The sequence below is a fragment of the Perissodus microlepis genome, chromosome 8 (assembly GCF_051167445.1).
Source record: "Perissodus microlepis isolate ML-2025 ecotype Zambia chromosome 8, ASM5116744v1, whole genome shotgun sequence".
Lineage (NCBI taxonomy): Eukaryota > Metazoa > Chordata > Actinopteri > Cichliformes > Cichlidae > Perissodus > Perissodus microlepis.
Genome location: NC_140468.1, coordinates 9,736,136 through 9,752,100, shown reverse-complemented (window position 1 = coordinate 9,752,100; position 15,965 = coordinate 9,736,136). Strand labels below are relative to the sequence as shown.

General features: G+C 38.3%; 1 protein-coding gene across 1 annotated transcript in view; it reads right to left on the bottom strand.

Moving 5' to 3' along the window:
* Positions 1 to 5,116: 5,116 nt before the first annotated feature.
* Positions 5,117 to 15,965, bottom strand: part of LOC146381381 (melanopsin-A-like) — a 39,978-nt gene continuing 29,129 nt past the window's right edge. The window contains exon 11 of the mRNA XM_084937394.1: positions 5,117 to 8,813. Within this exon, the coding sequence (XP_084793520.1) occupies positions 8,613 to 8,813 (201 nt within the window). The 3' untranslated portion in view covers positions 5,117 to 8,612. The remainder of the gene's footprint in view (positions 8,814 to 15,965) is intronic.

The window sequence follows — 15,965 nt, the reverse complement described above, 5'->3', positions numbered from 1 at the left end:
TCGCCAATATAGACCCCTCTTACTGCAACACATTCTCTCTCTCTTTCTGCCTCTCTTTGGCTCTCTCTCTCTCAGTGCTATGAGTACATGCCGCTTACACTCTATTGTCTGTAATCAGTGTCTGTGGGCTGATGTCATTTGCCTTTCAGGCTCTCAGTCTTTCATTTTGTTTGAGAGAGGAAACAACAAATTACCAAAGGCCAATTTTCTAGCAACACACCCACCCAGCTGATTAAGTTGCCGACACTCTCTCTCTGTGTTTTTGTGTGTGTGATACGGAGCAATTTAATTCGCAACCAAACACAAACAACAGACGTAGGCATTGTTAAATAGGTCGTGACAGACTGCATGTTTTTCTAATTTCACATACCACATCCCATTATTTTTGTGAATCAGTTCTGAGTCACACACTTTCAAACTGGCAGGGTTTTTGCAGTGGTGTGAGACTAAACACCTGGTTTCATGTGCATGTGGTGTGAAAAACAGCAATAAGTGAAGTTTAGCCAGCGTGGCCAATCTACTCCTCGAGGCAGTGCTCAGCGGTGATTATGGATTCACCTTGATGATACTCGAGGGCACAAATCTGTCAAACATTTTTGACACCACTTGATTAAATCATATTTCTTAGTCATGTATGTGGCGTGGTCACATACTGGGCCTCTCTGATAGAATTAGAGCACAATCATGCCAGGTTTTAATCTATCCCAGACACCTGTCCAAAAAAGAGAAACAAGATATTTGAAAACAACTGAAAGTTTTGGGCTCACATTCAGTTCCAGGGAAGAGTTTTCAGTCAGCGATCTTTTATTCCTATACTGTCACTATATTTAAAGCACATAAAGAACAGCTAGTCAAATGCATTTTCACATGAAGGTCAAAAATGATGCTTTTGAGTCAGTCAGTGCTGTTGTTGTATGCACTGTAAAAAATAAATAATAATTCAGAAATGCACAGGTGGAAATCAATAAAAATCTGCAAACATTAAATAGGTTTTACACATAAAACACATATGCTGTTAATGCTGTCTAAGTCTACGTACGGTATTTGCTTCTTGAGATTTCGATTTCCTGCTTAAACTGCATCACTCTCACATCAGGCTCCAGAGATGAAAAGCTTAACATAAATACTCGGACTGGGAAGGATTTAAAGTCCACATTTTACCAGTATCTTTTAACGCCTTCACTAACTCATCAGTTAATGGTTTATGCTTGCATGTATCCTCAGTCCTCAGCTTCATGGCCTTAGCCCAACAGAGATGTCTTCTAATGTGGATAATTTCCTTAAACTTCAAACTGTTAAGTCAAGATTGCTTTGAAAATGTTGCAGTGATGCCTGAAGGAAGGAGATTAAACTTGGCTGATGAATGTCTTTTATTTCTTTAAATGTCCTAAAGCTGGGCTTACTTGAGCACTAATCACCTTACAGTGTTAATAACAGTAGCACTGTAAAGGAGATGGGAATTAATAAAACTCATATCTTGAAAGAGAAAGCCAGATCTTTTTAGCAATATCATCAACATTTAAATATTAAGTCTGGTTACATCGTAAATGGTCCAAATTTATTACCAAAGACATGCAGTTAGTGGAGTTAGGTTAATTTGTGTTTCCTAATTGCTCATACGTGTGAATGTGAGTGTGAATGGTTGTCGGTCTCTCTGTGTCAGCCCCCCTGACAGACTAGCGACCTGCCCAAGCTTTACCCTGCCTCTCGCCCTATGGTACCTGGTATAGGCACCAGACCGCCCACAACCCTGATAAGGACAAGCAGAAGAGTATGCATGCATGGATGGATGTCCTCAATGGGCATGGAAGAGACACTAGAGTTTAAGTATACTTATCTCAGAATAAAGCTCAATATACTGGCTTTTGCAGCATTTATATAAAAAAATTAAAGTGACCTGAACACACACTTTTTTTCTGGAGGGGTTCTCACTGCCCGCTGTTGTTATAAATGTATTTTTATTCATTTTGTTTTTAGAGTACTTAACACCAAAAGTGTTTTTGTACTGTTGTGAAGTGTTGTTGGCTGTGCAGTGTGTCTTAAATGCCGCTGGAGAACGTTCTTGTATTTGGAATGGGTGAATGGGATTGGCTAGTTTGTCATGCAAATGTGTGCGCGTTTATGTATTCTATTATTTTCTTGATGTGCATGAGCTGTAAATACACTTGTTACTGTATAATTAGGGCTTATCTACAGTGTGATGAATCCTATGCATGTGTCAGCAATAAAAAAAAAAAACTGACTAAGAATGTCTCAGAGGAGTGTGAAACACACACTCACATGAGTGTGAACACTTTTCGGAAATTACTTTCCTGCAATCGTGTCATGCATGAATAACAAGCATGATCACATAGCAAAGATGTCATTGAAGCTCATTTGTTCTGTTTATTTCTCCTACCACTTATGCACAACAGCTTATAGACACACATTGAAGGGCACCATTAAGAGACACCTGAGAGATCCGACACACAAGAAATTCTGGGCAAACTGGACAAAATTAAGTCTTTAAGTGGAGTTAAAATGAACAACACAGAGGCTGTATACCAGACGGGATGAGCAGGCTCTGTTTACTAAGCAGAGATCCTTCAATATGTCCAGAAAATGATGGAGATTTTCTGTCAGTCTGTTGTGGTGAGTGCAGTTTACTTTGCTGCAATCTGCTGGGAGAACAGCATTGGAGCTGATGATGCCAACAGACTTAATAAACTGATCAGGATTAGCAGTGATTGGCTGGACAGTGGACACTTTTGAAGCTGCGGTGCAGAAGAGGTCACGGAACAAACTGTTGTCCATCATGCATAATCTTGACCACCCACTGCACCACCTAGTGGACAGGCAACAGAGCACCTTTATTACACCACTTCCTGTTCTGGTAACTGTCCACAGGGAGACCTCCGGAACTCTTTTAACCCACATTTAATCATTAATTTCACTTAACATAAGAATTTCACAAATATATGATATATAAAGTATCCATCATCATCATTGTCATCTTATGTTGACTTAAGTAATGTGTTTAAAGACAACTGAAATTAAACTGAAAAAAGACTAACATGATTTTGGACATGAAGATAACTTACCACCTCTGCTTACAAAAAGAAATGCTGTGTCCCTGCCACAGTTCTGCAGGGACAGGCTGCATGTAGTCTTTCTCTGACATGTTGGACTAACGTGATGTATGCTGATCCAATCTGGTTATCTGACAACACAATTTTCTGGCTGCTTCACCAGCTGGATTCCTTCCATTATTGAGGTTTGCCTAATAGCAGACTAAAATACTGGTCAGCCAGACACTGATTGACAGATGCAGTAATACAGACCAGACTGTGCATAATGATTATAGTGAAGATCTGCATAACTAAATCATTATAGTGCTGCACATGGGCATATTAATGCATGTGAAATACCTTTAATATCTTACAAACGTTTTGCCTGTTGAGACCAAGAAAGAGCATTTACGACTGAAGCTGATAATAGTTTTTAAAACTGAATAAAACCATCTGACGCTTGGAGATTTAACAAACTGAACAAAATCACTTCAGCAATTGGTAATGGCAATTTTTAAGAGCACATGGTTTACTATAAGAGTTAAGACATACTAAGTTTAAAGATCACAAAACCAACCTTCCAGAATTTAGCGATATCTTTTATTTAGAAAAATAAATAAAAACAACACAAAACATTTTATACAAAGAAAACAAATTTACCTTCACTTCATCAAAGCAGATTTTAAAGTCAACATATTTATAATATTTACATTTTTCATGTCATAATATTTCAAATATGCATTTTTTTATACATTCATTAACATATACTACAAGACAAATGAGCAATAATGAAAACAGATTTTAAAAAGTGTTGCATTTTTAGCTAAGATTTGAATCCGCAATACATTATTTGACAGAAATGACATCAAGAGTTAGATTTTATGCTGAGGCATGAAGAAAAAGGTTTTTACAATCATAACCAATGATGCAGCAACCTGAGGACTCTCAAAAGGAACTGGACACGTACGGAGGTGGACAAACAGTGTTGTATTTGTTCAAGCTGATTATGAGATAACAGAGCTAAACTAAAGTGAACTAAACATGTTTAGGGGAAAAAATCCTTTCACAAACTGTCACCTATACATCTATATGTTAAATTATGGCATCTGGAGGGATGCAAAACACACTAGGACATCCAGTACACATGCAAACACGCTCATACTGTGTTGTTGGGTGACCTGCTGTTCTGTTGTAACCCATTTGTGACCTGCTGAGTATGATCTGTATTGCTTGATGTCACCATGAATGGAAAAATCAATGACAAAGTTACTCTTCTCTTCTGTCCTGTTACATGTGTGTATATGTGTGTCTGATTGCAAAGTCTAGAAACATGTCAAATTAAAGTTTTGTTACTTGTTTTTTAATGTTAAGTCAGATAAAGATGGAATCAGTGGTACAAATCCAGCAGGTGCATTTTAATTTGTTTTTTAATTAATCGGTTTCTAATTTAATCCTTCTAGGGCCATGTCCTTGTGTGCAATCAGATGGGTTCCAGCACTCCTGCTACATTCTGTCCCCAGAAATTTTGACAGCCTCGAGACAGCAGACTTCAAATTCTGTGCAAAACTAAACTAGCTATCATGTGGAGAAGGTTGCCATTTATATAGTGCTTTTTAAGTTTCACTAACCACTCAAAGCACTTTACACTACAAGCCACAGTCAACTTTTCAGACTTGGTTGTACACCAGAGGCGGAGCCAGACATTTGAAACACCCGGGGCTTAGCCCTAAAGGGTAGTATGCATGTGGGATTTTTTTTTTTTTTTTTTTTGGGGGGGGGGGGGGTTAGAAATGACTGAAAGATTAATAGGCTCTGTTTTGAGTTTTGTTCAAAAAAGAATGACTTCATATAGAGAAATATATACATACATACATACATATATATATATATATATATATATATATATATATATATATATATATATATATATATATATATACATACATACATACACATACATACACATACACATACATATATACATACACATACACATACATATATACATACACATACACATACATATATACATACACATACACATACATATACATATATATATATATATATATATATATATATATATATATGTATATGCAGGACACCTTAAACTAGTTTTTTAATTAAGCAGCAAGGCAGAACAAAGTCGGGGCTGCATCAAGACACGAGGACTAAACCCCAATTCAACCAGACCCAGAACTGATCCGGAATTAAAACAGGACTACAACAGTTAAAAATCAGGACTACTGAGGACTTAACCAAGACAGAACCAGAATCAGAACTAGATGATAGTAGCACAAAAAATCATCATATACCTGCACTACACTTGTTTTTTTAATTCTACCAAAGTCCACTATTTAGATTGAGAACAGTTTATATAATTATTTAGCCTTGTTGTGCAAACAAGCCTGCAGAACTTAATAAATGTAGAATTTGAAAAATAGCAAACCTAAAAAGAAACACTAGGTACGAGTTACATGAGTGCCTATGATACGGTGATACTTTTGGTAAACAACCATTTGACTAACATGTGTGTCTCACCTGTTCTTGTTCATCTCTATTCTGTCCTCATTCTCCATCTCCCTCTTTGTTCCTCTCTCTCCCTCTTTGTGCTGACAATCATCAAATATACAGTTGAAACCAGACATTTACAAACTCTTCAGATAAAAACACAAACACTTTTTTAATTGTAACATCAAATCAGACTAAATGTTTATTTTTTTAGATTGACAAATATAAAAAACATATTTGTTAACTTTAAGAGTAAAGAGAGAAACTATCTGTATTTCTTAATTGTAAATGGCACCAAATTGTATTCAAAATTGAGCCACACTTATGGAGCTCCACAGTTCTTTTTCTGGTGTTTTGGTTGACATCTCTTGATTTTCCCATTTCAAAGAAACAGGCTCTGTGTTTTGCCTTATATGCATCCACAGGTGTGCCACCAATTTACTCACATGGACTCTACTAACCAATCAGAAGCTTCTTCAGCTCAGAATAGAATCGTCTGGAGTTTTCTTATTAATTAACAATAAACTTAGTGTGTATGTGCTCCTAAATTTGATCAAAGTGATAAAAAATAGACAGCTCTGTCTCTCTTTATTCTGACATTTAGCTAATTCAAAAGATATTTCAATATTTATCTAAAACAAAAGTTTACTCTAAATTGATGTTGTACAGTAAAAATGTTTTATGTTTTCTCCCTAAAGTGTATGTAAATATCTGGTTACAAATGTGAATATCCTGCTGTGTACTGAAATCCCTCTTGTTTTGCATAGAAATATACTGAACAACATACAAAGCATAATATATAAAATAACATTTACCTGAGTTTTTTCTTTGAAAGAACCCTCTAATGTCCATTCTTATATTTCAGTACATAACTGAAACCGATTTAGTCGGGGAGGGTAAGAACTGAAAATATGAAATAAACACACATAAGCTAAGACTCCCTAAAAAAATAGCATTTGTTCGGCTTTTCATTTCGCCATTTGTTGATTCACTTGAAGAGTAAGTAACGTAATATTGGTCAAGTGATCAGTTTGATATCAATCTTTCGTGATGCACCGTCATATTTACATTATTTGTACGGTACGAATGATTTGCTTTGGTACCTGGTCAAACTTAAGCTCTCCTTAGTATGGCTGGCTCCGTTTCTCCAACAGCGCACTCACAGGCCTGAGCTCGGATCATACCAATATCAGGGGGGATTCACGCACAGTCGTAAATTCCCACAGTGTGCACTATGTGCTTCGAATATTGTGTGTACTTTTTGTTTTATACAGTTGTCAGCCAGGCATCTAACTATGAAAAAATTACACTCCAAAAGACCCCGGGCTTCTGACAAAACAACCCGGGCTTAAGCCCAGTAAGCCACCCCCACACTCCGACCCTGTTGTACACCCCCAATGACTTTGTGGTTGCTAGCAATTGTTAGGTGAAATAAATTGTTAAGAGGGTTTTGCTTGAAAAAAAACCCCTCCTTGTTGCTTCTTTGCGCTGATTTTCCTGCAAACACTTGCTAACTAACAACCATGTGGCAGTGAACCTTATAATGCAAACGAGAAACAAAGAATGTTCATCTTCAAGTTAAAGCTGTGCCTTACTGTTGAAATCAACACGTTTCAAAAGTTACATCTTTGACTTAAAACTGCTAGCAGTTCCTAGGAGGTTTTCTTGCAGTACCATATATCTCTTTTCAACCAGTTTCACTTAACTGGTTGAAAAGTAGGTAGGTATTCTCTAACCTGGCAAATACTTGCCAGGTTAGAGAATACTTATTTTGCTCTTCCATTGGTTGCCAAACAGTTGTTAGCCAGTTTCTCGGCGTGAGGCCTAAATCAGCAGATTTGGCTTTTTGTGAACTTGTGTTGTTCAAAGTGAAATTTAATTTGAATAATAGAAGTGGTTAACTAGTTAGTGTGGGCATACAAAAATTGCATAGAGCAATCTAAAAATAGCAGAAGTGCTCAAAGCCATCCATTGGTGGTCAAGGGGGATGACCTTGAAGTGGAATATTGGTGGGTGTGGGCGAGGTTTTCGATTTTGATTAGTCACAAAAAATGCTTTAATCTTCATAGGTGGATTCCTAACTGTGGAGGACCTTTGTATATCTTTTTTACACCTTTCATTAAAGTTTTGTACTTTGTTTCTGTCATTCTGAAATTTCAGCAGGTTTCAACACGTAGAGCTTTTCAGCAAACACTGTGTGGGTACAGATGGAGCAGGAGCTGAACACTACAATTTTAACGTGACTTAAATAGGTAACGTGTGAGATCAGTAGTGCGCCCAGTTTTTCCACATAATCAGCAGTCATTTTATTCAGTTTTAATATACAAAATGTCTGGTCCATTATTTATACTAGATACATCATTTAGAGTACATTCTTTAATCGGCAAACACTGTAAAAGAAAAACAAGAGCTCTGATTCTATTTTATTGTAGAAGCAGATTGGTTTGAAAACATGCTTTTCATTTGCATTAATAGATTCTTAATTCAAAAGTAGGATTCTGACACTTTTCGGTAGCTACGCATTAACATAAACACTATGCACAAAATAAAATCTCAACATTTTTTAAAACTTTCAGTTGTAACACCCCAGAATAAACTGATGACATCAGCAGCCATTCAACTTCTGTATGTAAAGATAAAGAATATTCACATTTCACTTTGAAATTGAAATAATTCAGAAAGAACATCTCCGTTTATGGCAAATCTCACAAAGTATGACCGGAAAGCATGTCTAGAAAGGTCAGGTGTGATCCAAGTGCGACTCCACCTTTCACATTTTGTGTTTAAGGCTAGTTTGCTTACAGTTGAGGTAAACAATCTCCAGCCGCCATGATATGTCAGAAATGACAAAATCCAAATGAGTGCAAACACATGCATAAATTTACTGGGCACACACGCACACATACTTGTACAGAGCATGCATAAAAACAATGCTATGGTCCACAGTTATCATAACCCGCAAACAGCATGCTAGTAAGAAAAGTTCCCAATTGGGGATAAATACTGAAGCATACATACGCACACTTTCACACGCTTTCACTCCTCTCTGGCTGTTCATGGTAAAGCTGTTGTCTCCAGCATGGCTATGTCAAGGGTCTCCTTGGCAACTGGGCTGTGACTTTTGGTCAATTTGAAGTTGCCATGGTAACCTGGGGGACTGTGCAATACTGACGGGCTGGATATGGAGGTGACGATGACAGACGATGTGGTCTTGCACACAGTCCTTGGCCCTGACTCCCTCATGACATTGTCCAGCTGTGCAGACAGAGAGCGAGAGACAAGAAGAGGTGTTCAGGTGTTCACGTATTATCATTCCCATTGTCAGTCAGTGGTTGGAAATTTGAATAAAGGAATGAAACAGAGAGTTGCTAGTTAAGAAAGCACTGAATAAAATGTTATCAGATGTTTGTCCAGTTTACATTAACACAGCTCTTTTCCACTTAATCTGCTAGAGCAACACGGCTGATCAAAGGTATTGATTGGATAGATTGATGAATGGCTTTCTGACAGAGCCCTTAATGAAGTTTGATAGTTTAACTTGGTCAACCTCACGAAATCAATAGTTCTTCTCTAGAGGTACAAAGTAGTGTAGCTGAGTATATTTAAGTATAATTGTGCTTTTGTATAGGAAGTGCACACTATTACTAAAAAGAAATCAATGGGAGAATTTTGTAATACTAAAGATAGCAGTTGTCTTGTTCCTGTTCCAAGCAATAGCCCGACCAGGAGCACAATAGAGGTTCAGAGCAGTTATAGCTCTTGATTTGATTAGATCTTTTAATTTGTTGTAGTTGCACACCATAAGTGGGGGAGACAATGTTTCAATCCTGTGTGTGTACTGTAGATACTGCAGAATTGACAATTGAGTAGACCTGTATGGACTTGTTTTTTTATTCAGTATTATCTGAAGAGCGCGACGGGGCTCATAAACTCATCAGGAAAGTGTTTTCAGAAAATAGGGCAGTTTACCCACACGGGCATATTCACACACTAAAGGTAATTATGGAGTCCCACAGGGTTCTGTGTGAGGATCAGTTCTGTTTGCATTCTAAATGCTTATCTTAGGCAGTGTCATTCAAAGGCATTACAATGCAGATGTAACCCAGCTTTATCTATCTATGAACTCAGAAAACACACACTAATTAGTTAAACTGTTTCAGAGACCTCTAATGGCCTCAAATTTCCTGCTTCTAAATTCAGATAAAACTAAGGTTATTGCACTTGGCCCTAAAAAACTTAGAGATATCATGTCTAACCAGATACTTGTTCTGGATGGCATTACCTTGGGCTCCAGTAACATTGCAAGGAAAAACTAGTTCATGCATTTGTTTCTGCTAGGCTGGACTACTGTAATCCGTTATTATCCGGCTGTGCTGAAAAACTCCCTGAAAAGCCTTCAGTTGATCAAAACTGCTGCAGCAAGAGTACTGACAGGGACAGGAAAGAGAGAGGTAATTTCACCCACATTGTCTTGTCTTCACTGACTCCCTATTACATCCAGAATGTATTTTAAAGTCCTTCTCCTCGTATAAAAGGTCTTGAATAATCAGGCTCCATCTTATCTTAAAGACCTCATTGTATCACATCACCCCAATAGAGCACTTTGCTCCCAGACTACTGGCTTTTTTGTGATTCCTAGGGCATTTAAAAGTAGAATAGGAGGCATAGCCTTCAGCTTTCAGTTCACTCTTTGGATTCAGGAGACAAAAAGCCTCTCTACTTTAGTTTTAAAACTTTGATTTTTGATATAGCTTATAGTTAGAACTGGATCAGGTAACCCTTAATCTTCACTCAGTTATGCTGCATTAGGCTGTGGCTGCTGGGAGCTTTCCATGATGCACAGAGTGTTTCTTCTTCATCCAATTTTTTTGTTTTCTATGTGTTTATACCCCTCTGTGCATTTTCACAGCATATCTTTTGTTCTGTCTTCCTCTCCTCACCCCTAAAAGGGTCGTGGCAGATTGTTGCCCATCCTTGAGTCTGCTGGAGGTTTATTCCTTTTAAAAGTGAGTTTTTCTTTCCCACTGTCACCAAGTGCTTTAGCATAGGGGTTTGTTTGATTCTTAGGAGTTTCTCAGTATTATTGTAGGGTCTTTGCCTGACAATATAAAGAGCCTTGAAGTAAATGAATTGAATCGAGCATTTATATTCCTCATAGTAGTAGTATTTTTTTCTTTTTTCACTTTCTCTACTGTATCCATAAAATTTGGTAATGGTTAAACGGATACAAAATTAGCAGGATTTTGGAGGAACAAGTCGCTCTATTTTTACTTTCACTTTGATAGGATAGATATGATTCAGGGGAAAAAAAGTTGTTACATTGTCCAAATGCAGTATAAATGCCAAAGGGTACCTTACTTTTGACCAAATAGCTGTATTGGACACCTACAACATGAGAAAGGGCTAAATACACTCAAATTACACTACATGTAACAAGTAAATCATTTTAGACATTTTATATACTTTACATTGTAAAGTTGGCATTGAAAAATTTCGCTGTGAATGTAATTCACTAACTTGTTCAAACTCAGGTTGTTCTTGGCAATATTTTTTCATCTTCATCTTTATGAACTACAAGTGCTAATAATATGAAAATATGACTTATTTTTATATTATATTCTAATTATAGGTTTGGGTGTGGATAGTAAGAGAAAGGTTGACAAGAAGCAGCCTTCATGCCTTTGATATTCTACAAGGTTTGATTAATAAAGCAGTGTCATAGCAGCAGGAATGAATTAACCATGAATGGACAGAAAGCACAGCTAATTAGATCTCCTAGACTCGGCAAAAGAAAACATTTCTAAAGATATTTGCCAATCATTTTAAATTACTGTCCTCTTATTTTAAGTTATTGGCCTATTCAGCTACACAGTCAGCCTTTTAAACTAAACCTAAAAAAAATTAGTGCAGACAATTGGGAAAGACTGATAGAAAATATTATTTAAATGTTAAAGTGGTGACAAAAAATCAAACTATTGCCAACAAACCTTCTTCTCTGCACATATTTTGACTCATCATAGCAGGAAAAACACAAGTGGTGCTATGTTAATGATAACACTGTTCTATTAAGTTGGACTCTCATCAGTGAACCACTATGTACCATTACCATCCCCTTATTTAGCTCATCTAAATGGAATACAGCCATCATTAACGGCATTGATTATCCTTACGGTTTTCCTCCTTTTCCATATAATTTACAAACGTGCTGTGAAAAAATACCCTAGTCTATATCATACCTGTGTAAACCAGCAATTTTCCAATGCATAGACCATAAATGTTAAAATATGTAAATATCTTTAAAAAATCCATAAACACAGCAAATACAATGATTTGCATTTATTGGAGAGAAAAGTAGCTCTGTTTTATGTACACCAAATATCATTCCTTTTAAGTAACCCAAAACTAATTATTACATGGATGCACAGTTATGCAGAAGTTAGCAATGTTTCCTTTTCATCCCAGTGGGGTTTTAACCTCCAGCTGGGTTAAAGATTTCCTGTGTTCTCTGCCAAGCAGGAGGTTGCGCATCCACCTGTGCCTGAGTGGGTTTTCCCCCACAAATCAAAGACGTGGATGTTAGGTAACTTGTTGATGTCTCTCTGATAGAGTGACGTACTGTTTTCCTCCTCTTTACCAGCCTCAGCTTCAGCCTCAGCTCCAGCCTCAGTTTGACACAAGCTGGATAAGGGATCGATGGATGGACCATTAGAGCTATTTTGGTGATCACATGACCATGAGCTTAACATAACACAGTCATCCACAATCTTTGTACCAATATATGCCATTTGCTTTCAGCTAGTCTACCCTGTAACTACAGTGAAATTAGGACACAACTGCCCCTCTGCATTGTTAACTGAAACACTGGCCAAGATTTATTTTTTCAAAGCCTGATTCAAAGATTTCCGATTCCTGGATTTCTGTGAATAGAGCATTCATTCTCATTACAAAATGAGCAGAGGTTAATGGAAATAGACTGATATTTAGTCTTACTGACCTGTCAGAGGTCTTTGGAGTGCAATGCACATTTACCCACACAGGACTTTGGTCTACCCACTTGATCTACCTTACATCCATAGCAATTTAGAATCACCAATTAACCCAACTGACCAAAGCACGAAAAAGCCCCAGCCAGCCAGGAAATTACTAGAACCTTCTTGATGCAAACACACAGCCCAAGAGGGAAGCTGAAATTAGAGGTGGAGCGATACCTCCTAATTAGCCAGTGAGCTTTTCACTTTAAGGAACCTTAATAACCTTTGTTGTAAACAGTAAATGAACTGGTTCTTATATAGCACTTTGCTACTCTGCTTGAAAAGCAGAGCACTTTAGACAAAATACCTCATAATTGTTTCTATCGGCCACTTTCACACACAGTTGCTGATCAACAGCTCAGAGTTCAGATCTTGCCCAAGCATACTTAAGCATGCACACTGAACCACTGGAGCAGGGATCGAACCGCCAACCTTCTGATTAGTAGATCATCTCCTGAGCTAGACCCACCCCACTTGTGACAATTTTACAATCACTGTGAAGCATATGGCTACAGCAGGGAACACTACTGTAATAAACCATGTAGTATATAGATGGCTGTTTAAGTATTATAGCTAGCCGAATGTTGTGCATAATGCGTCTCTTGTCCTCCCCCTCATTACTGCAAAGTTGGCCTAAATGGTGAAGGTTACTTGTTGAGAGGTCAGGCTAAAACACAAAGCGTTCTTGATTTTCCTAAAACCTTGAAAAAAATTAAATCAAAGTTATTGAGCAAGAAGTGGCTTCTCATTCAACAGCAACGAATACTGAAAACTCCTTGAACAAGGTTAAGTTGTGCATAAACACTGGCACTGGCAGGAATGGTGTTCGCTCGCTCTGCGGTAGAGTATCACTTCCTGTTCCTGCTCAAACACAGTGGTGTTTCTGAGTAGCTTATTTGCTTAGCAATTTAATTAACAACTTTTAAATACATTCTTCTTTCATAGTATAATCTTCACGTGCTTCATCCGAAGCACACTTTCTGTGTACTCACTACCTAATTTATAGCCAAAGTATTCACTCACTGTCTCTGTACTGTTTCGCTAGCTTAGCTTAGCTCGTAGCCGACTCGTTAGCACCATGGCTACTTCACCTGTCCCTCCTGCACTTTCTTGCTCATTGTGTCAGATGTTTAGTTACTCCTCGGCCTCCTTTAGCAGTAATGGTATCTGTAACAAATGTAGCATATTTGCAGCTCTGGAGGCCAGGATTACTGAATTGGAGACTCGGCTTCGCACCCTTCATTCACCCGTAGCTAGCCAGACCCCTGTAGCTGGTGCAGCCGAAGATAGCGTAGGCCCCGCTAGCTGTTCCCCGGCAGACCCCAAGCAGCTGGGGAAAGAGGGCGGCTGGGTCACGGTGAGGAGGAAGCATAGTCCTAAACAGAAGCCCCAGGTACACCACCAACCCGTTCATGTGTCTAACCGTTTTTCCCCACTCGGTGACACACCCGCCGGGGGTCAAACTCTGGTAATTGGTGATTCTGTTCTCAGACATGTGAAGCTAGAGACACCGGCAACCATAGTCAATTGTCTTCCAGGGGCCAGAGCAGGCGACATTGAAGGAAATTTAAAACTGCTGGCTAAGGGTAAACGTAAATTCAGTAAAATCATAATTCACGTCGGCAGTAATGACACCCGGTTACGCCAATCGGAGGTCACTAAAATCAATATTGAATCAATGTGCAACTTTGCTAAAACAATGTCGGACTCTGTAGTTTTCTCTGGTCCCCTCCCCAATCAGACCAGGAGTGACATGTTTAGCCGCATGTTCTCCTTAAATTGCTGGCTGTCTGAGTGGTGTCCCAGAAACGATGTGGGCTTCATAGATAATTGGCAAACCTTCTGGAAGAAACCTGGTCTTGTTAGGAGAGACGGCATCCATCCCACTTTGGATGGAGCAGCTCTCATTTCTAGAAATATGGACAAATTTATTAAACCCCCCAAAATATGACTATCCAGAGTTGGGACCAGGAAGCAGAGTTGCAGTCTTACACGCCTCTCTGCAGCTTCTCTCCTCCTGCTACCCCCCCAAAAACCCATCTCCATAGAGACTGTGTCAGCTTCCAAAAAGACAAAAAACAAACTAAAAACCAGCAACAAACAACTTAAACATAAACAATCACAAAGAAAGAACAATACAGTATCCACATCTGAACCAAAGAGTAAAACAGTGAAATGTGGATTATTAAATATTAGGTCTCTCTCCTCCAAGTCTCTGTTAGTACATGACTTAATAATTGATCAACAAATTGATTTACTCTGCCTTACAGAAACCTGGTTGCAGCAGGATGATTATGTTAGTTTAAATGAATCAACACCCCCGAGTCATTCTAACTACCAGAAACCTCGAAGCACAGGCCGAGGGGGCGGTGTGGCAGCAATTTTTCACACCAGCCTATTAATTAATGAAAGACCAAGACAGACTTTTAATTCATTTGAAAGCCTGATGCTTAACATTGTCCACCCCAGCTGTGAAACTCAGAAACCAGTCTTACTTGTTACCATCTATCGTCCACCTGGGCCTTACACAGAGTTTCTGTCTGATTTCTCAGACTTTATATCTAATTTAGTTCTGAGCTCAAATAAAATAATTATTGTGGGTGATTTTAACATCCATGTAGATGCTAAAAATGACAGCCTCAACATGGCATTTAGTCTGTTATTAGACTCAATTGGCTTCTCTCAAAATGTAAAAGAACCCACCCACCACTTTAATCACACTCTAGATCTTGTTTTAACATATGGCATAGAAACTGAACATTTAACAGTGTTTCCTGAAAACCCTCTCCTGTCTGATCATTTCCTGATAACATTTACATTTACAATAATTGATTACACAGCGGTGGAGAGTAGATTTTATCAAAGTAGATGTCTTTCTGAAAGCGCTGTAATTAAGTTTAAGAATATAATCCACCCACTGTTATCATCTTCAATGCCCTGTACCAACACAGAGCAGAGCAGCTATCTGAACGCTACCCCAACAGAGGCTGATTATCTTGTTAATAATTTCACCTCCTCACTACGTACGACTCTGGATACTGTAGCTCCAGTGAAAACTAAGGTCTCTAATCAGAAGTACCTGACTCCGTGGTATAATTCTCAAACACGTACCCTAAAGCAGATGACTCGTAATCTGGAGAGGAAATGGCGTGTCACAAATTTAGAGGATCATCATTTAGCCTGGAGAAATAGTTTGCTGCTTTATAAGAAAGCCCTCCGCAAAGCCAGAACATCTTACTATTCATCACTGATTGAAGAAAATAAGAACAACCCCAGGTTTCTCTTCAGCACTGTAGCCAGGCTGACAAAGAGTCAGAGCTCTGTTGAGCCAACCATCCCTTTAACGTTAACTAGTAATGACTTCATGAACTTCTTC